Genomic DNA, 25,688 nt, shown 5'->3' with positions numbered 1-25,688 from the left:
AGCTCTGGGGAGGTGGGCTGTGTTCTCCACGTGATTCCAAGATCTCTGCAAACTGCAAACCTGTTTCTCAGTGAGTGTTTTTCTCATTTAAAAGATGGAGCACCTCTCCTATAAGGAAAGGTTGGGGGAACTGGGCCTGTTTACTCTGGAAAACAGAAGGCTCCTGGGAGACCTCATTGTGGCCTTCCAGTACTTGAAGGGAGCATATAAACAGGAGGGGGAATGGCTGTTTACGAGGGTGGATGGTGACAAGGGGGTATGGTTTTAAACTGAGACACGGGAGGTTTAGGTGAGATATTAGGAGGAAGTTTTTCACTCAGAGGGTGGTGACACACTGGAACAGGTTGCCCAAGGAGGCTGTGGATGCCCCATCCCTGCAGGCATTCAAGGCCAGGCTGGATGTGGCTCTGGGCAGCCTGGTCTGGTGGTTGGCAACCCTGCACATAGCAGGGGGGTTGAAACTAGGTGATCATTGTGGTCCTTTTCAACCCAGGCCATTCTCTGGTTCCATTCTATGTATTTGCACTGTATTGTGCAAGGATTTTATGAATATTGTCACGGTGGATGTAGGGAGGAAAGGTCTGCAAGTTTGCCACAGTGTTCAGAATAGCTAGGAAAAATTTTACAAAGCTGTGTATCTGTTCAAGATTTCTGTATTGAAGAAAAGCCGAATGTCATGCACTACTATCTAGAGAAGAAGAGCTGTGACATTCATAACAGGCTGAGGGGGAGCTGGGTGGGCAGGGGCTGCCCCTTCAGTCTTTGTGCCATTGTTTGGAACTGCTGTAGGAGTCAGCTGTACAGAAAAGCACTGCCCATTTCTTCTGGGTAGGGAGTAAACAGAGAAAACTCCGCTGAGCAGTGGTTGTGAGGTAGGGCAGGTGTGTAGAGGGAGCCACAGGGTGCCCTTCAGTATATGTATGAAATGGGAAATAACAAATGATGCTGCAGAAGGGAAGGAGAAAACTGACGTTGATGAAATCTCTGTTGGCCACTGCCTGAGTCCTGTCTATTCAGTGAGAATCTTGCAGCTGCATTTCTCACTGCGTTCAGATGATGGATCCTAGTTACCTCTCTGTCAGATTATTAAAGTTGCCATTACTTCAGGTCCATCATCGATGTGGATAACTGCTCGTATCTGGTCACTTGCCCATTGTGAGCAGGTGTCCCTGGTCACTTTTGGTCAGTCTCATATCCCTTTTGATTCAGTAGCTCTCTTCCCTCTTGTGCAGCAACAGAAATATCCACCGTGTGTTCATGGGTCGCTGCAAAAAGGTCTAAAACAGACTGCTCCTGCAGAGTGCTGTAATCTTTCAAGGATTTAAGCACACAGATGGAATTTTGCAGTATTTTATTTAAGCACTTTTAAAATGTATATATACATACTAATAATGTGTATATGCACTTATTCCCAAAGAAGTTCTGTGATCCAGTAATGTGGGGCAATTGCGTGTTCAAACCTCTGGAGTTCGATTCTTCTGGTTAATATTTGCTTCTTTGAGCAATGCTAAACAAAGGCCACATGGAAGAAGATGCAGTAAGGCAGGGCATGCCATGGTGCTCAGCCAGCTGCTCTAAAGCCATGCACCCCAAGGAGTGGGCAGGGGCTGTGGGAGGAGGGCTCTGAGCACTGTGCTGTCATTTGCTGGCCTGCTGACAAAGCGAGCGTGGTGAGCGCACAAACCAGTGCTCCTGGCCACAGAGGTGGGATTTTACAACCTGAATTCCTCCAGAAACCATTTCTTAATGTTGTTTTCTAATCTCTGGTAGTATTGACATGCCTTCTAAGAGTTTATGTAAAATACTGGCTCTAAGAGATAATTATGACTCTGAAGAAGTGGGGTTTTTTTGTAATAGCAAAATACCTGTGTTCCAAATGCAAATCAATTAGTGCCACTTTGCTCAGGAAAAGGAAAGCCATTTCCAGCATCTGCATTCAACTGACAAATATGTCTCTCAATGCTGCTCAATTAATGTCTTTCAGATTGGAAAAAATAGCAGTGTAGCTTTGTCACAATCCAGTCCTTCGAGTACATCAAACCCAGTACACAACAGACAAGTAAGTTGTTTTTTTAAAAGTGCACTTAAATAGTTTGTAAGTGGTGATTAAATATTTTCTGTTGCAAGGCTTAAAATACATTTTCTTTATAAATGCAATTATTTACAGAAGTTTTCTTTCAGTGAACTAATATTAGGTTTTTTTCCTCTCGCTTAGTGTTTTTCCAGCTATTTTTCCCTCTGAGATTTATGAATAACAAGTTCTCTGCTTGTTTTCCACCACCTATAATATGCTTCGTGTTGGCTTATCCAGTGCCCACTGGCTGTTGCTTTGGTGATAAAAAAGCAGCAGCAGCAGCAACGTGTCTCCACAGGATCCAGCTAAGCTAGCGTGTCTTTTCCGTCCCGCTTCCCCTGCTAGGCTGGATGGCACAGCAGAGTCCCAGACTGGCACAGAAAGGACAATGTTTAAAAAGAGACAGAAATGAAAATCAGTAAAAGGAGGGCAGAAACGGACAGGGAAGGCAGAGGACTTGATTGTTCAGAGAAATTAATCTGAAAGTGTAGCCTGCATTCTTCTCAAATTTGAGAAATCCTTAGTGCTCCCACCAGGCCTGTTTGTCACACCGACTGCTGGTCAGGTAATTGTAGTAAATTCTGAAGGTCAGCTCTTTTGCTTTTGACTCTCCAAATTGAGTCATCTATCAAGAATTCATTATCGGGATCCTTGTTTTGAAAAAGGTTTCCACCTCAGCAAGATGTAACCACAAGTAAACAGAAATGCCAGCTTATTTCTCTGTTTGACCAGTCAGCATTTTAGAATCCCATGTGCATTCTGAGTACACCACATCGTAGTTGTTCCAGATGGTTATGCTGCTTAGTTTCTGCTCTGCAGGTGCAGCACAAGAAAAGTAATTATTGTGGTGCTGATAACCCACAGCAGTCTCACCATTAAAACATATTCTGAGTCATGATGAACTGTCAAAAGGTAAAGCAGTTCCACCCCCTGCACCCTTGGTACTGAATGCAAAGGAGCGTACGTGTGACAGCACTGCACTGAAGGGAAGTGAGTGGAGGGTGTCTTCATACCACAGTGCTCATAAGGACTGGTAAGCTGCTGTGTGAAGCTGTCATCCAGCTACCAGTGACAAACATGGGATAAAGCTCATCTAAGTGTAGAACTGGTTTTGTTTTAGCCCTGTGCTCCTGTATGAGTACAAAATGCACACTGCCCAGACGCACAGCGTGCTGGGATCTGTTGCCTGGATCCCGCAGGCAAAACCTTACTGGACAAAACATTAATTTTGTGGCAGCTATATACAAACAGAGGCTACTGGTAAGCTTTTCAACTGCCTGTTTCCATGACTTTATCAAAAATAGAAGTGTTTGCTTGTTCTAAGCCCCGCAGACTGGTGTTAAAAATACATTTCTGGCAGCTTAGTATCTGAGCATGGAGTTCAGAATACAAATACAAAGGAAAATGTAGATCTTTAAGCTTTATTAAACATATTGTTCCTGTTTGGGTTTTTTTTTCTGTGTTAACTCTGACACAGGGTGTTAGTGCTTGGAGCCATGATTGCTTCCCACTGCCACATCGGAGCTGCTTTGCTGACAGCTTTGATTCTCCAATCTGGTGAAGGAATAGCCTCTAAATAAAATTCTAGTCTGAAGCTGAGCTGTACTATTTCTTTATAAAAAGTGTTATTAATTAGGTAACATAAGTGGATCTGCAAATATATTCTTTGGCAGTCAGTGTACCTTTGGGGCCTGAGAGAGAGCCTGAGCTCTCTTGCTTTTAATATTAGTGCTGATGTAACCACGATAATCAGAGTCCAAGTGATGCAATGTCAGTAGGCAGAGAGAACATCCATTACTACACGGAGTTTTACAGCTGGAAAAAAACAGGCATGTATTCCTGAGTGCAGACCTGGGAAGCAGACAGACGTGGCGTGGTGTTCTCAGTATTGATGTGTGGGACTGGTGGGCACTCATGACTGCTGGGCCTGCTTGCTGTCTCCACTGCATTAAACCCGAGTTCAGCTCACACGGGTTGATCTCAATTTATGTTTACCTTGAACTTTCCTGCATCTATTTGAGAGCTGAACAGGAGCTTGTGTACATAAAGGTGCGCCAGGTTTTCCAGCTGTTGCTGCTGTAATAAAAAGCACTACTTTTCCTTACAAAATCTTCATCGTTTTTAGTAAAGTGAATGGAGTTATAGTTTTACAGTCAAATTCTTTGTGCCTGTAGATACAGACTCTATATATGTTTAAGGCTTGTTTTGTCTGGATTTTGTCCTCCTTCTAAGTCTGTAACTAATCAGTGTTTTTTTCTTCATAGTTCTTTTAAGTAGATCATAGATCTCAGTATGCAGTGGTTTATAAATACTGAGTAACTAGCTGTTGTTATGAAGGGAAGGTGCCAGTGTGTGTGCTGCATGGGGTTTCCTCAGGCATGAAAGTGTGCTGTGCAGAAAAAATGATTCTTCAAAGTTACTGTCTGGTTACTGCTCTTATTTCTACTGATATGTTGAGTTAATGAACGTAAGATTAACTAAAGCTTTCTAAAATCAGACAGTCTCAAAAGGAAATACCCAGTTTACTCAAAGCAGTTCTTAAAAGTCTATAATGTAATCAATAAATAGGGGTGGACGTGAAATCAGTTCCTGGTTTGAGTTCTCTCAGATGCACATGTTGTTGAAGCATTGTGTACCAAAAGATGTTTTCTGAATCTGAACTTGGTTTCTCTTCTAGAAGACATCAAACCGGACTGGTAGAATAAGGACTCTTCCATAACACGGAACAGGAACCAGCCTATAATCTCTAGCTCTCAGCAGCCCTACTCCACAGGGTTTTTCTTTTCTATGACCTGCAGATGGATTTAACCTTTTATGAATTTGTGGTTTTAAAGAGAATCAAATTTACAGAAAACTGTAATAGTGATTTGTTCAGTTTTTCACTTGTATTTGCCACTGATCTGTGCGTTCTGCTTGGTTATGTTTCATGCCTTTTCAAGCTGTTAGCGTTGCAATGCTCCCTTTGTTTCCTTACCAGAACACGGTGGACATTCCAAAAACAAAGCAAGTCAAAAAGATCGTGATTTGAATTTATTTAAAGGATCTCCAAATTGTTTCATAGAGTAAAAATTACAGTAATTCTGTATTTCAGCTTGTCCCATGGATAAATATTGAGTGCATTTCTTCGTGACTCGCAAACAGCTGGGGCACTGCAACCATAGGGATTAACCCTGCCTGGTGCTCTCTACCTACAGCATTTAATGATTTCAGTGGGAACTCTGAGTGTTCGGCATCTTCCGGGCTCGATCGAAGCGCAGAGGATTTTTGCACCAAACTGTAATGGATGTTATCAAAGGCTCAACACGTGAAATCCCCTTGGAGGAATTCTAGACCCTTAAGATAACAGAACTCGATAACTTCGCTAAACAGTTTGAGTGTGCGAGGACAGGCGTTGAGCAGATTGGCTTGCGTTAATAGAATTGCACTGACAGTGTTTCTTATAGGATTACTGAATAATTTTTTAATAAAATACAGATTTTATAATCAGGAAGCCAATGCTAGGTACTGGAACAATAGTATGGAGGAGTTGATTTTTATTTCTACAGTGTTAAAAGTGCACTTATATGCTGGTTTATTTACATCTTGGGGAAAGGCGAGAGACTGCAAATAGGGAGATTATTACTACTTTCTTTTTTAAAAAAAGAAGGCTTAAGGTAAATTTTAAGACTAAAAATGTTTAAGCAATTATAAGCGAGGCTAGACCCTTTGAAAAAAAAAAGTTTAGAAATATTCTTAAAATAAATTTTTATAGTGTTAATTTTGTAATAATTTATGTTTTGCTATACTTCAGAGCTAACTGACCGTATAGTTTCAGAAACAGTATGAAACTTAGGAAAGTTTAAGCAATGTTTATATTTTTAAAATGTTCTTTGAATTATGTTTTTATTGTACATTTCTTCAGACTGAAAAATGTGTACATATCTTTGTTATTTTTGCACAATTTTTGTCTCGTTCAGTTTTAGGAGCAGTGCTATGTTGATTTTTTTTTTTTTTTTTTTTTTTTAATTTATTTTGAGTTATAAAACCGCAGGAGTTTATCAATCTCAGAAACAAATCATCCTCTGTAACCAACGAGCGGCTGTTTCTGGCTGTTGAGGGAAGGGAGTGGTTGTGAGGTGCAGTGGTCGCTCCTGAGGAGCAGCGCTCAGCAGCGGGTGGAGGAGCGCTGTGCTGGGGCTGGGAAGCTTTAAGCTCTTTCCACGCCTCTTGGATTGGAAAGCTGGAATATGGAGCCTGTCCTTTGAATGCTGCTTAATTGTTTTGTTTCAACCGGCTTACACCTGGCAACATTGGGGGAGGTTAAGCACCAAGTCAAATCCCACAGTCTTTCATCGTCAAGTAACCATTATTTAATTACAAGTATTGAAAATTTCAGCCTGAAAAGTGAAATGGAAGTAAGCATTTGAATAAAGCGGATATAAACTGGACCAGCCTATAATGCATTATTAGTGTAGCATTCACTCGGTAGTTCTTTTTCGTTACCCTTTGCCTGAAAATCTTGTGATTTGTTTCCAGCAATAGAGGCTCAGAAGCTTTGGTTGTTACACATACGCAATGCATAGGCCCGTCAGCCATAAAAAGCGACTTGGATAACTTGTATGCCTTCTTTTGTATCGATGTAACAATTGTAAATAGTGCTGATCGACCTTTGTAGAGAATAGTTTATACAGCATATTCTATTATTGCTGATTCTCAGTGAACTATTGTTTTAAAAAAAAGAAGAAAAAAAGAAATTTTTCTATTTACACCTTATATTTTGTTATGCTGTCGACCCATGGCACTTTAACAAAACTCTGTGGGTTTTGCATAGCTGGTCAGTCATGGGGTATATTAAATAACTGTTGTTGCACAGAAATGAATTTGCACCTGCTATATTGTGCTTTCCTACTACAGATTTTAGAACCTTTTCCAGAAGACTTTTGAAGAAAGCATGTCCAATCATTCTAAGAAAGAAATGCCATACTTGTACAGCCAATTTCTTTTCTACAATCCATATTTTGTAACACTAAGTATTTTCATTCTTTGTCCTGCACCTTTATGTATTAGCAGTATCAAATAGAATCCATTCCATGCTTGTGATAATTGTAAGCGGAATAAATGTCTAAAGTAGGTGTAAATAGTAAATTCTATGGCTTACAGTTTAAAAAAGGAAAACCAGAACAAACATGTATCTGATTGATACTGCCATGGTTCAGCACCGGGCCTGGAGATATTCTCTAGTGAGCGATTGTATTTTTGGTTTTTTTGTTTTGTTTTGTTTTGTTTTGTTTTTGCTTTATTATTATTATTTTTGGGTTTCTTTTTTTTTGTAACATGGCTTTGTAAATAAAATAATTTATATGTTTGTAAGAAAGAGATGAGTTTTGTCATTATTTATCTTTGCAGAGCCAAGCGGTGTGTATTGCAGGGCTGCCCCTTCTCCTCCCTGGGGCTGACATACAGAGCACAGATGGGTGGCCAGCGCTGAGAGGTTGTGCCGGAGATCTGCCCAGCTCCCTCTGCAGGGCTGAACTGATCTGGAATTATTTTTGGCACTCGTGTCTAAAATATTCCTGTGCTTACACATCAGGACGTGCATCCTCAGCGACTGAGGGTTTTATACAGTAGTGTTTCAGTTCCTTTGCTTAGCTGAATGTGTTTTCTTACTTCTTATCGATGTAAGAATTAACCTCACCAGAGCTGCTGGATTTAGGAAATCTGACTTCAACGAGCAGTGCAAATATATAACCAGTCTTTTTTACCATTGTTAATTCTAAAAATTCAACTTTGAGCTCTAAGTGCTACGATCCTTGTTCTGTGTGAAAGCCTGCTCCAGTTGCAAATGAGACTGACACTGTTTGGTGCCCCATCAGCTTTGCACAGAGCATTGCTGGTTTTTCTCTCGGCAAACCTCTTCTGTAGATCTGGGAACGTGTACACTTCATGTTGCTCCTCTTAGGAACAACAATTTTGGAGATACTGTAGGAAAGAGACATCATTGCAGCATGGTCTTGAAAGCAAGAAATGGAACTGCAAGCTGGGGTTGCGTATGCATCCATTTAGAACAGGCAGAAGAGATAGCAAGCTGCCCTGGGTTACAGGAAACAAAAATAGGAAGAAGACTTTACCTTCCAGCTGAACAGCGTTGTGTGTAATGTCTTGCTTGTTCTTGATGCCTGTGGCAAAAGCTAATCCTGAACTTCCTCTTTACCACACAACGTGTTTGGGCTGCTTATATTTTGATGTTTCTTTTTAGTCTCAAGTTTAACCTTTTCAGTACGCTGTAAAGAAACCAAACATCATTTGGTCACAGTGCATGTCGAAGTTTCATCTGACAGAGTGATCTCCATGTGTGCTTGAAGACAGCTGAAGAGACACTGTGTTTGTAAGATGGTATTTCTTACAGACGTCAGAAATCAAGGCTACAACCAAGAAAACAGATTATTGCAGCCACGAGTTACTGGTTGCTTGCCATCATCTGTCACAGCCAGCAGAGGTCAAGGGCCCTACGTTTATTTTCCAAATATGACTGAGTCATTTATTAGTGCTTGCAGCTTTGCTGTCCTGGTTTACAAGCTGTTCTCTGTTTGGTTTCCCACACCCTTTTGGGTTATGCAACAAGTATTTTGCTTGCAACAGTATTCTCCTATTCTCTAACACGCTCTAAATGCCACCAGTTCCAGAGGTAAGCAAATCACACCAGAACTTTTTTATTTATTGCACTCTAGTTCTTAGGCTTCTGTTTTTACCAGGGAAATATCTGTTTTAGAAGAAAGTCATTGCTGTCTCAACCGGTATCTGTTTTACTCATCCAAATCTGTCCGGACTGACAATTGGAAGCCACACCAATTACTGGTTCCAGAAATGTTTGGAGGCGATTCATGCAGCAGATTCAGACTTTTGAACACAATGTTCATTTCATGCAATTTTTTCTGCTCTTTTTCTCCATGAATACCTCCTGAAAGTTACAACTCCAAACAAGTACAGGCCTTTTTTAAAACTTAATTTCCTAGGCTGAGGGCAGATGCAGCCAGTAACTCATTAGCAGGCCCTGGTTTCACTTTCAGCTGCAGAATGCACAGTAGATGACATGCATGCTCTCCTGTTCTCATTTCGTAACGCCTCACAAATTACATGAGCTGGGTTCTCCTTTTTTTGGGTGGGCAGGGGGCTGCTTTTTTTAGTGGTTAAGGCTGACCTGCAGTAGCATAAAGATCTAATCTGTGAGCAGCTGTCTCCACAGAAGGGAGAAAGGAAGAATTCCAAAAGCTTTCCCATTTCAAGGAGAGCTTGCCAGAAATCCTCAGGATCCAGGAGGGACTGATTTTGAAAGTAAAGATACCAGAGGGATTCCTTGTGGTGCCAAATGTTCTGCTGCCCCTTTGTGTATTTTCCAAACCTGTCAGGTTTGGTTCTGAAATGAAAGCAGGGTTTGGTTAATTCAGAGCAGTTAAGAAGATTAATGTGACACCACACAGGATTTCTTTTTCAGAAAAGCTGTTTGGCATGAACAAAGTAAATGTACAGCATGCTACAGGTGTTGTTAATGCCTGTTGGCATTAATGCAGTAAGTGGACGGAAAATTTGCGAGTCCCACGTGTCTGCAGCTGGGCTTGGACTGAGCCAGGGAGCGGAATGGTGACAAAGCATCACTGCAGAAGGGGAACCAGCCTTCCTTCCCAGTGGCAAATATACTCCGTGCTGATTTGGAGCGCTGTGTCACAGGTGAGCACACGTGGCCTGGAAAGGATTACTCAGGTTCAGCCCTTTAACCTCACCTACCACAGATGCAGAATACATCAGCCCATAGTCCTTAAGATTCTCTCAGTGTATGCACAAAGCTTTCCTTTCTGGTCAGCTCCACTCTTAAATTGCAGCTATTTGCTTTTACTTTTTTTTTTTTTTTTTTTTTTCCCCTCTTATTTTGATGCATCTGGTTTTTGTTAGTGGTGGTTTAGGCTTTTTATTGTTGCTGGCTTTGTTTTGTTTTGTTTTTGTTTTGCCTACAGCTGCTTAGTTAAATTCCTTCCTTGTTAATAGCTTTTAGGATTTGTGTTTGGACCTCACAGCCTGAGGAGTAACCCCAACGCAGCAGGTTTGCCTCTTCATTTTCAAGGAGACACCCTGAAGGTGCAGAAAGCTGGTTTTCACTTGGGTTATTTTGCAGAGCTGGACACTGCCAAAGAAAACAGCCAAAAGGAAGTGCTCCTTTCAGCCTGCTGCCTTCAGCTACATCATGAGTGACTGCAGAGAAGATGGGCCCAGACTTCATAGTCATAGAATCACAGAATGGCTTGGGTTGGAAGGGACCTCAAGGATCATGAAGCTCCAACCTCCCTGCTGCATGCTGGGCTGCCAACCTTCATATCTTCTACTCTCTGAGTTGGAAAAATGCCCATCCGCCAGTCCTCCCCTGCCAGCCAAGTAGTGCTGCAGCTGGCAGCATGGCTGCCTGCAGGCCCTGCTCCTCTCGGTTTCACTCTTTAGGACTGTTGGTAGTCTATGTAGTGCTTTGTAATGAGGTAGAGGGAAGGCTGAAGTTACGTGTTGCGTTCTACAAGAGGCTCATCTCCTGCCGCAGCAGTTACTAAGTAAAAGTCTTCCGGCAAAATTCAATTTTAAATAAATAACTGCACAAAAATAGATGTGGTCCTTGCGGTTGTGATAAAAAATTAGCAAGCATTACTGTGATGAAACCAGAAATCATTCAGATGGGTCGTCAAATCCTGTTCTTCTTCACCAGCAGAAATGCAGTTCCTCTGGTGAGCATCTCAGAGCTCACCCTGCTGCTGCACGCGCTGTGCTACGGACCAAGGACAAGTGCCCTACACGATGTGTCAGCAGAACGTTTCTCGAGGAAATAAATTGTGCTTTCTTAACAAAGAAATGACATTTTATATATATATATATGTTCCTATGGTGGCTTGCTTTGCTTCGTGATTCGTGGAACCGTTCCTGACAGAAGCACGCTGACTTCAGCCTGCGGTTCCCGCGTGCGCACACTGCGAGCGTCAGCTTTCAGTCGCGTGTTTCGCGCTGCTGCCCGCCGAAGGAGAGCCGCGCCGTACCTCACGCCGCTTCCCAGCCCCAAGCGCTGACTCCCCGCCCCCTCCCGGCCCCGAGGTCCGCCCCGCTCCGCCCGCCCTCCTCAGGCACCTCCGAGGGCTGTGACGGCTGCGAGGGGCGGCGGTTTGGCTCCTAGCAACGCCATGGCGGCGGGCGAGCGGCAGAGCCGCGAGTACCTGGAGCGGCACGGGCTGCCCGCGCTGCTGCACCGCCTCGCCGCGCTGCTGCTGTACCGCCGGCCCGGTGCGGCCCTCCGGGGGAGGGGCTGAGGGGAAACGAGGGGTTGGCGGCGTTTATCGCCGCGCTCCGGAGGGAGAGGGGTTCCGTCGGGGCGGGGAAGGAGACCCTCGGGGCGGCCGCGGGGAGGGGCAGAGGAAGGGGCGCGGAGGGCCCGCCGCAGCGGCAGCCCCGGCCTCGCTCCGTTGCAGAGCGGCCGCGGCAGTTCCTGCTCCGGGCGCTGGAAGCGGTGCGCGCGGCGCGGCGCGGCGAGGCGGCGATGCCGTCCGTGCTGGACGAGGCGGACGTGGAGGCCGTGTTCAGGATGCTGGACGCCGCGGGGCGCGGCTTCGTCACGGGCAGGCAGTGCCGAGCAGGTCGGTCCCGCGGGCGGCGGCTCCGCGCGTTTGTTAAAAACGTTTCAGGTCTCTGCCTGCGCGCACCGTGACGGTATCGGCTCGCGCTTCGCAGCGTTAAATACGTTTACTTTTAATGATATCCCGGTCGCGCTCTGCCGTCAGTCTGCCGAAGACTTGCTCGGGAACCTCTTTCCTTCCCCTCAGCTCTCAAGACGCTGGGGCTGAGCACCGCGGAGCTGCGCGTCGGGGATGAGGAGGAGGTCGGGCTGGCCACGTTCAAGGAGGAAATGTAAGTGCCGCCGCAGCTCCTGCGGGAGCTCGGCCTCGAACCTTAGCGCCTCGCACTGCCGGACCTGAGAAGGCCGATGCTGTAGCACGGATTGGCTGCTGAGCTTTCGGGCTCCCAGCAAAGCAGCCCTCCCCATTCCGCACAACGCAGGCAGCATCAGGCAACCCAGCAGGTCATAGCAGCGTAGGATGGCTTGGGATGGAAGGGACCCCAAGCCTCGTGAGTTCCAACCCCCCGGCGCGGGCTGGGCCTCCCGCCTCCAGCTCTGGTACCACAGCAGGCCGCCCAGCGCCCCGGGAGGCAAATCGCTGCTATGGAAACAAACAGCGCGCTCAAGCAAAGCTGACTTGTAACGCAGCACAGGCAGTAGCGCAGCAATGAAGCGAGCTCCAGCTCGCACTCATTGCTGCTGGTTACGGCATGCTTCGAGGGACGCTGCTTGGTAACTTACAGCCACTGCAAGAAAACAAACCAGCTGTTCTCTTCTGTCCTAGGATGAAAACGTTGCTGGAAGGCTGGACTGTGTAATGATTTGAATGGAGGTCTGTTCTGCATACTAGAAATAGGTATTTTGCTCCATCCATTTTTTGGTGTGTCAAGACAAGTTTAAGCAGTGCCCTTATTTTTCCCTCATCCATTTTAGCTGTCTGCTGAAGAGAACAAATGACAAAAACACGTTTGTGTTTACCAGGCACTAGAAATGTATTAATTAAGATAATAAGATCGCCTGATTAAATAGAAATCCTGTTTCCAAATCAAAAGTGTTCTGGCATTTCCTCCTTCAACTGTGGCCTCACAGTGCTGGTACAAAAAACATCATCAGCTTCAGTAACTTCAACATGTTCACGGTTGGAGAAAGAGAGCATTGCCAAATAACACAACTTTTAAACAAGCTCAAGAATAAAGGAAGTCCTATTCAAAAAACAGAGGGCACTTTGGGACAGAAAAAAAGAAGGATTTTGAATTAATGTTGATAAATAAAAGTGATAGATTCCTTCATTCCATGCTGAGTCTTGCTGTGCACATTTTAATACAGAACACCCATTGAACCAGGGATTTAGAAGTAGAAAACATCTGCACTTAGGTGAGAGTGTACCAGTTGTCCATACTGCACATAGCCGCACTTGCATACATGCATCAGCTCCGTATTCACTACACCACTGTGACAGCATCCCAACTCAAAAAGGCAGACCATCAGAAAACAAATAACACATTCATTAGTAATGAAGAACCTGTGAGCTTCGAAGTGTGAAGACAAAGTAGTGATGGAAAAGAAAGTAAGATCTGTGCAGTTAGAAGACAGGACCATAGCATCTTATTTTTTTGGAACTGTATATAATAAAAGATTAGATCGGACCAATGACACAGCTTTCTGCTTTTCTGAAACAAGTGATCTAGATTCAGTTTTAACCACTTCTGAAAAAAGTCTTTATTTGCCTGTATTTGGCCAAATAGCTCTCAAATTGAGAAGAATCTCAACATCCTGTTGTGCTAATTTGTAAACTCCCAGTTCATTTAACGCTGCTGTTGCTGATGGCTGGTTTGGCTGTAACGGTGCTTCGCTTTCTGAGGCTGACTGCAGTACTTCCTTCAGAAGCAAGGCAGAACCAATATTCAGATTCAGGATAATGCAGGCTTCTTTGATGCTGCATGAGGGGAAAAAAGGTACATATGGATTAATAAAAGAAGCAACCATGGGATACTTAATTTTGTATGCCCAGCAACTAAGAAAAAAAAGCTCCCACTGACTTCTGAAAATGGTCAGAAGTACTGAACTGGAAAGTACTGCTTATAGCATGACAAATATGAGGGAGGGTTATGACAGAACAAGGGGGAATGGTTTTAAACTGAGACAAAGGAGATTTAGGTGAGATATTAAGTGGAGGTTTTTCACTCAGAGGGTGGTGACACACTGGAACAGGTTGCCCAAGGAGGCTGTGGATGCCCCATCCCTGCAGGCATTCAAGGCCAGGCTGGATGTGGCTCTGGGCAGCCTGGTCTGGTGGTTGGCGACCCTGCACATAGCAGGGGGGTTGAAACTAGATGATCACTGTGGTCCTTTTCAACCCAGGCCATTCTATGATTCATTCTCTGAAACAGCATATTTATTTTTGTTAAGTATTTTCTGTTACAAACATCAAAGAATCACATAATGGCCAAGGTTGGAAGGGACCTCAAGGATCATGAATCTCCAACCCCCCTGCCACATGCAGGGCCACCAACCTCCTCATTTAATGCTAGACCAGGCTGCCCAGGGCCCCATCCAGTCTGGCCTTGAACACTTCCAGGGACGGGGCATCCACAACCTCTCTGGGCAGCCTGTTCCAGCACCTCACCACTCTCTCTGTAAAGAATTTCCCCCTGACGTCCAACCTAAATCTCCCCTCCCTCAACTTAAAACCATTTCCCCTCGTCCTGCAGTTACCAACCCTTTCAAAGAGTTGATTCCCCTCCCCTCTGTAGGCTCCCTTTAGATACTGAAATGCTGCAATGAGGTCAACATCAACACTATGCCTCCCCAAGAGCACAGATGATACACATATTTTAAGTATTTCTTCTCCTCTCAAACTGTGAAAAAAATCTTGATGATAGATAAAACACATGCATCTGGACATTCTTTTCTGAAATACTGATAGATGAGATTTCCCACTTACTGCTTGAAGTAGTTTTCCGGCCTCTTACAGTAGTGTGAAAACAAAGGAAAAAGATTTCTGGTCATGTCAAACTGAAGCTGTGCTGCTCCTCCTTCGTTGAAATGATTTGCCATAATTATCTGCCAACAGAAAGGGGTGTATCTTTTGTTTAGGCCAGCCACCAACACTTATGCTGTACCACATATATTTTGTGAACACCCACCTCCTGATATATGTAAGTGTCCACTTTCTCTGCAAGCATTTGCCAGAATATTTTAAACAGAGAGTGACAGAGTTGCTGTTCTAGTTGTAGCAAGCGGTCACGTAGAGTCAACAACATTGGGCAAGCTGTGCTTGACAAAGACATTACTGCCTGCTCTGCTTGAGATGGTAAAGATAACCACCTGAAAGAAATTAGCACACTGAAGTCATTACAGTGAAATTATTCGTATTACAATAGCTGAAGTTAAAATATCACTTAAACAAATCTTAGCTGTTCTCAATGGTGCACAGTTTTCTCCTTTTCCACTTCAAAGCTAAAAGTAATCACTGAGCTGTTGTATTTGTTTACTTTTTTTTAGGAACTCATCATCAACCAGTCAAGAAACCTTGTGATTCTGTGAAGACAGAAGTAGTCACTACATGCCACTTTTTTGAAGAGAAGAATTCTCATCTAAACTATATTTACTCAGAATTCTTCCTTTTTTTTTTTTAAGCTAATGTGCCCACTTATTGCAGAAGTGCTTTAGAAAATATAACATTAAATAGGCTTGAAGTAAGCGTAAAAAAACCCTTCAAATGCTTACTACTCGAGCCCTTCCTATTCAGAAAGCCAAATTTCTTATTTTTCTGTTCTTGCCTTTATTTGCCTCAGTGTTTTTAACAGAAAAAAAGATACTGCAATGTGAGAAGAGAATGAGCAGACAGAATCACCTCTCTTTTTTGTACAGCTTTGCAGCATCTGTGACCTCTTTGAAGACGTGGTGCACTTGACGACTCAACATATCGTGTTTCAGGCGTTCCAGGAGGTTGATCATTTCATCAAAGACAGAACTCTCCATTGAAGCCAGCTGCCCCAGCTGCAGCTGGCTGACAGCATTACTTTCTGCGCAAACCTCCAGTTCAGCCTGCTGTAGCTGCAAGAAGAACTAGAGGAGACAATATCAGATATAAGTACTACCAAAAATAATCTTATTATTTGAACTTTTCTTTTGTACTTTAACAGGTAGGGTTCTAGAAAACACTCTTCTGACACTTCCATAATCTTACAATTTTAAGATTATAAAAACAATTTCCACATGGTCCCCATGTTTGTAAAAACAAAGCACTGTGTTTTAATCCTAAGAGCATAACCGATATGGGTTTCAAATACAACAGCAGACAGGTCAAAGGAACAGATTCAGAGAAATACTAAGTAGGTGCTCTAAGACAGCAGAACACTTTAAAACAGTCAAAATCACTTGCCCTCGCCCCATCCTATCTGCAACAATAAGATGGAACTTAATATTTGTTTCAGAATTAATGTCTCTTTAAATCGTAATTTTGCTGGTCTGACAACAGCAAGGAAATGGATTGGGTTCAACATGACAGCAGCAATTATCTCCATTTTGCTTCTAAGAACATCAAGATGTTTATGCAGATGCAGCTACGTAACATGAAGGCTGCTCTCCCCTCAAATCAAGATGATTTCCTAGAGCCACAGTTTTCTATGAAGGTAAAAAGAACCTGGAGGCTGTCCATCCCACACACAATGCCTATTTACATCTTTTACATGTGACAGTTGTATGACCTTGTATCACAGTAGTCAGAACAGCTGAGTAGTCACCAGGCTATTATATAGCAATATATACACCCAATAACCAGTTATCAGTGAGTGGTGTTTCTGTGCACCTGGTCTGAGCTGTACTGTAGGTACCCAAACCAAATCCATTTAAGCTAACTTAGCACAGGAATTCAAGAAACGTGTGTATGCTACTGCTCTCCATGCACTTCAACCAGCAACACGCTGGCTCAGATCTCCAAAATCAACTTGCTTACTTTTACAATATGGAGCACGTAAAGAGACAACCTTTTTGGCTGTTCAAACCATTTCATTCCTCAGGTTCTCTTTGCATCTCTTACCAACTTTATTTTTAATAAAGCTTAAACATCAAATGGTAATCTACCAATATCTTTTTTATTCAATCTGAATTCATATCTAGTTCTATTTTTTCCCTAATTAATTCTTCTGAATACATTTAAACAATGCTGAAAATAAAATGTTTTATTACGACACAAACAAAACTATTCAATATTTTAAATAATTACTTACTACATTGTCAGCCCAGTCTGCCAGCACAGTTGCTATGTAGTTAACGGCATTGAGGATTGCACAGTATCGGAAGCCTAAAGAATCTCTACTCTCCTCCTTCATTACTTGAGTTAATCGTATCCTAAAATCATCAACTAACTCCTTTTGTAGCCCCAGGAACTGCAGTTTTCTGGAAGCCGTTGGAAGATTCTTATACCTGTCTGGGAATTAATATAATGTTTTATATTTTCCAACACTGAAGAAAAAAGTTTTGAACAAGAGACATTACTGGCAGCTTGTCCTTACTACTATAAAGGCATCACACAGCACTTCAAAACACCTGACTCACAACAGTATCAAGGAGAACACACCACAACCCCTCAGGCAACCTGTTCCAGTGTGTCACCATCCTCTGAGTGAAAAACTTCCTTCTAATATCTCACCTAAATCTCCTCTGCCTCAGTTTAAAAGCATTCCCCCTTGTCACCATCCACCCTCGAAAACAGCCATTCCCCCTCCTGCTAATATGCTCCCTTCAAGTATTGGAAGCCGCAACGAGGTCTCCCAGGAGCCTTCTGTTTTCCAAGCTAAATAAGCCCAGTTCCCTCCTTTCCTCATAGGAGAGGAGCTCCAGCTCTCTGATCACCTTACTGTCTCTACTATTAATGTGTTTCAGTATTTTTTAAGTGTTACTTTCTAAATATCTCAATAGCTCAAGATTATTTGTTCTGAAATTTGTGTCCAAAACACAAGATGAACAGGAAATTTTTTTATTAAGTTAAATATCACAACTTTGCAACAACTTTATTTGGTGACTGTTGCTGACACAATTAATCTTCAATAAAGGAATCTATTAGCTGCCATTTTTCTGCTACTCATTATAAACAAGAGGAATGCCCATAGGTTAGCAGTTACCTGTTATAACTAACAACAGAGTCATAAAAGTTTCCGCACAGTCTGGGACTTTCATTTCATCCACATCACTGATATCTTTGTACTGCGATACCCACGCAGCCTCTGATGAAAGCATAGAGTCCATTTTCTGAAGAGCAACTGAGATGCAAAAGAATTGTAAATGTTGTTAGTACTTAATAATTTAAAAACCCTCAATTATCTAAAAGCCCAAAAAATCATAAGTATAAAAAATCTTTATCTCCAGTAAGTTGAATTTTATGTTTTCATATAAAGAAAAATTCCTGATGACTGGTTTTATATAGAACCAGCTCCAATAACAGTTATCGCAGACACAGACATAACATCAGGGTTGACTGTGGTTTTTGTTTTAAATAGTTGATTGGTTCCTTTCCAGTATACTACTTCTCCATTTCCTCAAAAATTAATACCTTCCCTTCATTTCAATTTCAAGTCTGTCTTTGCACAAATGTATATGTAACACTGTCTTAAAATAAACGTTCTAGATCCCATAGCTTAGTCTTACGAACTTCAGAAGCACTACTGCAGTCAAACCAATTTTTAGTCAAAACAACCAAAGAATACTGAAGTATCACAGGATGGTTGGGGTTGGCAGGGACCTAGGTCTGTACGGCCAAACTCCTCCTTAAGGAGGGGCCCCTGTAACAGGGTGACCAAGGCCACATCCAGGCAGCCTCTGAAGATCTCCAAGGAGGAGACTCCACAGCCTGTGCCAGTGCTCAGCCACCCACACATCACAGAAGTTCTTCCCGGTGTTCAGATGGAACCTCCTGTCTTCCAGTTTGTGCCCACTACCTCTTGTCCTGGCACTGAACATCGCTGAAGAGTCTGGCTCTGTCCTCTGTACACCTTCCCTTCATGTACAGAATCATAGAATCACTGAATGGCTTGTGTTAGAATAGATCTTAAAGCCTACCCAGCCCCAATGCCTGCTGTGAGCTGGCTGCTCCCCACCAGCTCAGGCTGCCCAGGGCCCCATCCAACCCGGCCCTGAGCGTCTCCAGGGATGGGGCACCCACAGCTCTACGGGCAGCTGTGCCAGGGCCTCACCAGAAAAGAATTTCTTTCAAAATTTAATCTGAATTTCCTGTTTTTTTAGTATAAAACTGTTTCCCCTTTTTGTGTATCACTACCAGCAAATGAACAAAGTCTGTGTCTCTTCTGTTAATAAGCTCCCTTTAACAACCAGAAGGCCACAACAGGGTCTCCCCAGAGCCTTCTCTTCTCCAGGCTGACAAATCCCAGCTGCCTCATCCTCTTCTCATAGGAGAGGTGTCACAGCCTTCGGCCATCTTCATGGCCCTCTGGTTCTGCTTCAACAGCTCCACGCCATTCTTGTGCTGGGGGCCTGAGGCCTGGAAGCAGTACTCCACATGGGGCCTCACGAGGGCAGAGTAGAGGGCAAAGACACAGTGATGAGATCTCCTGGAGCCCAACATTGTCCAGGCTGAACAGCCCCAGCTCTCAGCCTATCCTCACAATGGAGGTGCACCAGTCCATTCAGCATCTTGGTGGCCCTATGCTGGACTGTTTCCACTATGTCCAGCATACTGGTGGTGAGGGAAAAAACTGGACACGGTACTACTGCAGGAGTGGTCTCACCAATACTGAGCGTAGAGGGAAGGAAGAATCATCTCTCTTGAACTGCTGGCAATACTTTGCCTAATGCAGGATAACATCAGCCTTCAGGGCAGCAAGAGCACAATTGCTGGCTCATATTCAACATAGTGTTCATCAAGACTTCTACATCCCTTTCTGCAGAGCAGCTTTCCAGCTGGATGGCCTGCAGTATGTCCTCGTGCTGGCAGTTGTTTCTCACCATATGCAGGATTTTGTACTTCTTCATGTTGGACTTCATAAGGTTCCTGCCAGCCCACCTCTCCAGCCTGTCCAGTGCCCTCTGGATAGCAGCACAGCCTGCTGGTGAATCAGCCACTTCCCCCAGTTCTGTCATCTGCAGATTTACCCAGGGTGCATTCTATCTCACCGCCCAGATCAATACAGAAGATGTTAAACATCTGAACCCAGTACTGACCCCTGGGCATCCTACTCACTGCTGACCTCAAGAATGTGTCTTTTGTAGTAGCCCCATTCAAGCAGCTTATCCCACTTGAGGAGTATATATTGCCCAATCAGAATGAAAACATACACAGACCAACAAAATTTCTTTCAAGTCTTACATTTCTTTTCCACTGTTAGCCATCTCTGGAAGCAGGACTCTTCTGAGAGAATATGCATGCAACTGGGAAAGCTGCTGAGATAACCATGAACACTGTATAGCTCTCTCTCAAACAGAAGTACCTCGTCCACAAGGTGACAAAAGAGAGTGTCATCGTATAACAGGAATGGAATATCAGCAGCCAGCTTCTCCAAAATCAGCATTACAAGAGCACGAGAGAATTCAAGCTTTTAAAAGAAAAAGTGAATAAAATATCAGAGAGAGGTACATATAAACTTGTGCAAATGTATTTAACATTTAAAACTGTTACTGGACTGTGTTAAGTCTCACTGCACACTAAGTAAAATCAGCAGAAGAGTGCTTGCACAAGCTGACTGTGTAGGTATTCATACATATACAAAACCACTGAAGTGCTTACCCCAGCATTCACTGGCGATCCCGCCTTGTCCAATATTGGCTGGATTTTGTCATCAAGGAACTTTGCGTGATTTCCAATCCACATAAGCACTTGTGTTAAATACCACTCAGGCTTATTTAAAAAATAAAATAAAATTAATGAACTCACTAATATACGTAACACTATAAAAAATACACTGTAGTAGCAACTGTCAGAGTGCAAATACACTTAGATTTGCCCAAGACTGTCAACACGAACACGCAGACCTGTACACCTAAACTCTTACAAAATGGTTCTCAAATCCTTCCGTCGAAGCATTACAGCAGTGCTAACGTTTTGCTTGTAAGAAACCTGCTTAAGTGACATTTCTTGGATGAAAAGACTCAGCTTTTGTAGATAACTCATACAAAAAGCAAGTCAGTTTCCAACTAGCAATCTGGACATACGTCAAACAAAATTATACCCATTATATACCAGCAGCTGAATCCAGTATTTTCAGTTACATGAATGTTGCAGAGCACGATGACAAAAATCAAAGCCACAGCCTCATACAATCTTTGAGTTTAAGCAATTTTCAACATTCCAAAATGATTTGCAAGGACGAAGATGAAATTAATCTATGTTTTGAAATGATGGAAGTGAATCTAAGGTTGCAGTAATTATTTCAAAAAGATTTAGGCAAGAGAAAAATATTGCCTAGCCCAGAAAATACATGAATCCTCTCAAAGGTCTCCAAGCACTGCCTTGATGTCTGTCCACACTGCAGTAGATACAAGTACCACATATTTTAAGAAACTGAATTTCCGAAACAAAAGTGTTAAAGCTATATAATTGAATGCTGCTAAGATTAGTAGCAATAAAATTGAATTGAGTTCTTCCATACCTTGCTTAAAACATTTGTTGGTTTATTTCCAGTGAAATGATACCGAAATCTCTTCTGAAGAGGATTCAGCATGATCTGTATTGGAAGGATAATAGGTGGTGATGGGGGTAAGGCGTACTTTTCTGGCAGTTGTTTAGGTTTGGTTAATAGTTCATCTCTAAGTTTGACAGTCAAGGACAAATACAGGTGTTGAGTTCCTCCAAAAGCATGACTTAAATGTGTTTACAAAAACAAACAGCGTTTTAGCTCTACCTCATTGACCGTATTGTACCTCATTGGCACTATTACACAAGCTATAAAATTCCTTGAATTTGTACAATACTGAAAAGTTTCAGTTTTATAAAATATTTAACATAACTCTGGCCACTAAGAATTACTTATTCTACGACAATACAAGTCACTGAAATCAGTATGATTTAGGAAATCAATATCACGAAACAAAATCTCATCATCACTCCCAAACCTGTATCCAAGAGACACGTGTATTCGTGCTTCTTAAAGGAGTATCAAAGATTCAAGAAAATAATACATGCAATATGTGATTTCCCACCTTGAAGCACGTGATTTAAGTGGCCTAACGTAACTGACCAGAATTGTTACCACCACCACGCTGCGTAAAATGACCACATTCATTCCTATTCCAGTACTGTTCTGGGGTTTTGTTTGTTCAAACTACTTCAGGAAAAAAAAACCCAACCAACCAAAAAAACCTTGAGTTTTATTTCTGCTTGATTTTACCCTCAAACTAAAGGAACAGGATGAGCAGAATCTTCTGATTTACCTTAAAGGCAGATCAGAATCAGAGAACAGAATCACCAAGGTTAAAAGACTTCCAAGATCATTGAGTCCAACCATCCACCTACCAATATTTTTCCCTTAGTACAACATCTAAATGTTTCTTGAACATCTCCAGGGATGGTGACTCCACCACCTCCCTGGACAGCCCATTCCAGTGCCTGATCACTCTTTCAGAGTTGTTCCTAATATCCAATCTGAATTTCTCCGGGCACAACTGGAGGCAATTCCCTCATCCTATCACCGGTAATGCCACAATCTCCATTCAAGCAGTTGGAGAGAGGCTAAAATCTCCCCTGAGCCTCTTTTTCTCCAGACAGAACAATCCCACTTCCCTCAGCCATTTCTCACAAGACCTGTTTTCCAGACTCCTCACCAGTTTTGTTGCCCTTCTCTGGACACACTCCAAGGCCTCAATGTTTTTCTTGTAGTGAGTGGCCCAAAACTGAATACAGTACTTCAAGTGCAGCCTCACCAACACTGAGTACAGAGGGACGATCACCTCCCTGCTCCTGCTGGCAACACTATTTCTTATACAAGCCAGGATGCCACTGGCCTTCTTGACCACCTGGCTACACTGCTGGCTCATGTTTAGCCAAACACCAACCAACATCCCCAGGTCCATTTCTTACACTGGGCCAATAGTGTTGCCTGAGATTGTTGCAGCCAAAGTGCAGGACCCAGTACCTGTCACGGATGAACTTCATTCCACTGGCCTCAGCCTGTTCAGATCCCTCTGTAGGGCCTTGCTACGCTGAGGCAGATCAACACTTCTTTCCAACTTGGTGTCATCTGCAAACTTACTGAGGGCGCACTCAATGCCTTCATCCAGGTCATCAATAAAGCAACTGAACAGGATGCACTCCAACACCAACCTCTTGGGAACCTCACTCACGATCTCTTACTAGCTGGATTTAGCTCCATTCACCACCACTCACTGGGTCCAGCCCTCCAGTCAGTTCTTTACTCAGCAAAGACTATAGGATAATACTGTGGGACACAGTATCAAAGGCTTTGCTGAAGTTGAGGTAGACTGTCAACAGCCTTTCCCTCATCCACCAGATGGATCACTCAATCAGAGAATCCTACTGCTACTCAATGAAAATCATTGTGTTTTTTATAATTCCCTTCTGACACACACATATATCTTCAACTCTCTCTCCTTTCTGGGATGGGACATATTAAACTGATTAATACTTTTTTGAATTCTAGCTCTGTTCACTTATTATCTCCTATATGAAAAAGTACATTCTAATGTTAACACAAAGTAACAAATTCAAATTGTCTTTTTTCTTTAGAGAGAACAGTTTTACTGCTTTCTACAAGAATGTGCATCTTTGACATTTATTACCCTCACAATACATTAATTTTTAAAGGATACGATGTTTGCAATTTCAGAAGCTGACAGAACAACATCTCTAAGTTGCTGTAAACATCAGAAGCATTGGCTGGTGCAGTAAGGCCAAATGCCTGAGACTGCGGTGGCCCCACAAATGGCCAACGAAGCTGGGTCAGCACTTCTTCAAAGTCACTGCAACACAAAACACACACTTTACCACAAAGCTACAGCACAGCATGAGATGAGGGAGTGATGAGGCATCCCATACCTTGACAACTTGTCCTTAAGAATTTTATGCCAAAATTTAACAGTGGATCTCACAAATGAAAGAAGATGAGAACAAGATGACTCCTGAAGCTTAATATCCAGTTCTGCCATAGATGCTAGAGTACTGGCTGCCTCTGGAACATTATTGGTCATCAGATACTGCTGAATGTTATCACTATAAAATACAAGAAGAGTTGAGAAAAATTCACTAAAGATAACACAAAAGAATCAATTGCATTTTGAGAAACTGACACAAAACTTGCTCAATCTGAAATATTTTAACGAGACAAACTAGGTTACCACTCCCATCACATCCATGTAGTACTCAGCAAGGATTCATGAACCAAGCTTTTTGTATGAAATTCCTTAAATGGCTGAGAGCCAGTCACAGAGACCTGACGGCAGAACTGCTGAAGAAGGGAGGCCCAAAGTTCTTTGAAGCACTGCTCTTCAAGTAACTTGTTCAAAGAACTGTTTTTTCTTTTGCTTCCCAGGAGGAAAACTGGAAGCAAGTTTCAGACTGCAGCTGACCTGTCACATTTCTGTAGCTTAGAACAAGTTGTTTCATAACTTAAGTCTCTCTATACAAGATTTGCTCTAAAGGTACCTTTCAATTTCTGACATTCTTTACGAGCATTACACAAAATTTTCCACCAAAAGCAGCTACAAATCACATGAAGTAAGACAGCATTGCTCATTCCCATTAAGACAAAATCAGTGTACCAGAATGAAAACTCAGAATTACAAAGTCTGAAGTGTAACATTTCTGCTCAAGATATTCAAGTATATTTTAGTTCTTTCACTGTAATTTACAATGGGTGAAAAAGTTTTATGCACACAGCACCATAGAGAATTACTGCTCTCTTCCTTAACCAGAGCAATAATTTCCAGCTCTCACTGGAGAACACGTTAACAGTTTACAGGATCAGATGACAACTTGCTGTCCTCATGTATTTCTTAAATTTGTTTGTTTACCACTGAACCTTTGAAAAAGCTGTGTGATATCACTAGTAAGAATTCTGTGTAAGTACATCAGCTTTACCTGAGCTCTTCTATTCGGGAAATCCATTTAAGATAGGACAGGTGACGCTCAATCTCCTCTACCTGGCTGATCAGCACACCGAGATCCTCCATCCATGGCTCAGCTTTCTCTAAGTGGCTGCTGATGGAATCAGACAGCAGAGTTTCTTCCTCTAGAAGCCGATTCAGATTTTTTTTAGAGTCCTCCGCATTCTTTAAGGCATTCTGAATTCTTTTCGGGACTTCGGATGAAACTGTAAGCACCTGCATTTACAGACAAGCATTAGGCCTCACACAGGAACACTGCACTGGGGAAGAGTAAAGATACTTACCTGCTCTTCCAACTGCTTTTTGTTTTCAGACAGCTTTTCGATCAGGCTGCCCAGCTTCTTCAGAGAATCGTAGTCATTCCCAACTTCTCTTTCCACAAATTCCGAAACGTAATACGGGATATCGCAGCGATCTGGATCTCTGAAGGCTTCTTTCTTCGTCACATTAACGGCTGCCATGCCTTCTTTCTCCACAACGTTATTTACGTAATTTCTACCTGCTCACCACTAAGGCAGCACTACCAACTACCGACCCGCTGAGAACACAGAGCTGCGGGAAACGCAGGGCAGTTCCTCACAACCCGAACGTTAAACAGGCCTTTAATAGTAATACCGGCTTCAGCAAGGTGGGACGGGACGGGACGGGACGGGACGGGACGGGACGGGACGGGACGGGACACAGCTCCGCCAGCACCGGACCCGCCCGCCCTCCCTGTCCCTCAGCCCGGCCCGGCAGCGCCGCGCTCCCCCACCCCGCCGCGCCGCGTCAGCACAGCGCGTCCCAAGGCCGCAGCGGCTGAGGCGCGCGCAGCACATCCTGGGCGGGGCCAGAGGCGCATGCGCGCCCGCCTCCTCCCCGCCCATCCCCACGTCCACGGTCGCGCCCGCCCCCTCCTCTCGCCCCTCCCCGCTGCCCGCG

At 43.3% G+C, this 25,688-nt stretch overlaps 3 protein-coding genes across 14 annotated transcripts in view; 2 read left to right on the top strand and 1 right to left on the bottom strand.

Moving 5' to 3' along the window:
• ATXN7L1 (ataxin 7 like 1) overlaps positions 1 to 7,427 on the top strand; it is a 108,738-nt gene extending 101,311 nt beyond the window's left edge. For 4 of the 5 annotated variants that reach the window (XM_090135859.1, XM_090135866.1, XM_090135873.1 and 1 more), the window contains 2 exons: positions 1,985 to 2,059; positions 3,552 to 7,427. In XM_090135859.1, the coding sequence (XP_089991985.1) occupies positions 1,985 to 2,059; positions 3,552 to 3,635 (159 nt within the window). In that variant the 3' untranslated portion in view covers positions 3,636 to 7,427. The remainder of the gene's footprint in view (positions 1 to 1,984; positions 2,060 to 3,551) is intronic. The other variant, XM_090135863.1, reaches the window with a different exon arrangement.
• Positions 7,428 to 11,186: 3,759 nt separating this feature from the next.
• EFCAB10 (EF-hand calcium binding domain 10) lies at positions 11,187 to 15,579 on the top strand. 8 transcript variants are annotated; one of them, XR_016464415.1, is made up of 6 exons: positions 11,200 to 11,362; positions 11,548 to 11,712; positions 11,857 to 11,983; positions 12,478 to 12,549; positions 15,198 to 15,391; positions 15,491 to 15,579. XR_016464415.1 is itself a non-coding variant. In XM_090135899.1 (5 exons), exons 1-4 carry the CDS (start codon positions 11,263 to 11,265, stop codon positions 12,509 to 12,511), a joined length of 426 nt encoding a protein of 141 aa, XP_089992025.1. In that variant the 5' UTR covers positions 11,194 to 11,262; the 3' UTR covers positions 12,512 to 12,525; positions 12,627 to 12,704. The 8 variants fall into 8 exon arrangements, 7 of the variants coding, with proteins under 7 accessions (XP_089992008.1, XP_089992025.1, XP_089992022.1 ...); XM_090135899.1 differs by lacking the exons at positions 15,198 to 15,391; positions 15,491 to 15,579 and adding an exon at positions 12,627 to 12,704 and having other exon boundaries at positions 11,194 to 11,362; positions 12,478 to 12,525; XM_090135896.1 differs by having other exon boundaries at positions 11,195 to 11,362; positions 12,478 to 12,525; positions 15,198 to 15,543.
• Positions 12,995 to 25,572, bottom strand: RINT1 (RAD50 interactor 1). Its single transcript, XM_031597400.2, has 13 exons — positions 25,052 to 25,572; positions 24,742 to 24,983; positions 23,701 to 23,874; positions 23,475 to 23,624; positions 21,299 to 21,455; positions 20,437 to 20,547; positions 20,020 to 20,245; positions 17,822 to 17,959; positions 16,928 to 17,127; positions 15,550 to 15,764; positions 14,840 to 15,020; positions 14,638 to 14,756; positions 12,995 to 13,629 (listed from the first exon to the last, which is right to left on the bottom strand). Exons 1-13 carry the CDS (start codon positions 25,226 to 25,228, stop codon positions 13,413 to 13,415), a joined length of 2,307 nt encoding a protein of 768 aa, XP_031453260.2. The 5' UTR covers positions 25,229 to 25,572; the 3' UTR covers positions 12,995 to 13,412.
• Between the last annotated feature and the right edge of the window lie 116 nt (positions 25,573 to 25,688).

This window comes from Phasianus colchicus, chromosome 1 (assembly GCF_987193195.1).
Source record: "Phasianus colchicus chromosome 1, bPhaCol1.hap1.1, whole genome shotgun sequence".
Classification (NCBI taxonomy): Eukaryota; Metazoa; Chordata; class Aves; order Galliformes; family Phasianidae; genus Phasianus; species Phasianus colchicus.
Note: the sequence above shows the minus strand (reverse complement) of the source record. Positions and strands in the feature narration are given on the sequence as shown.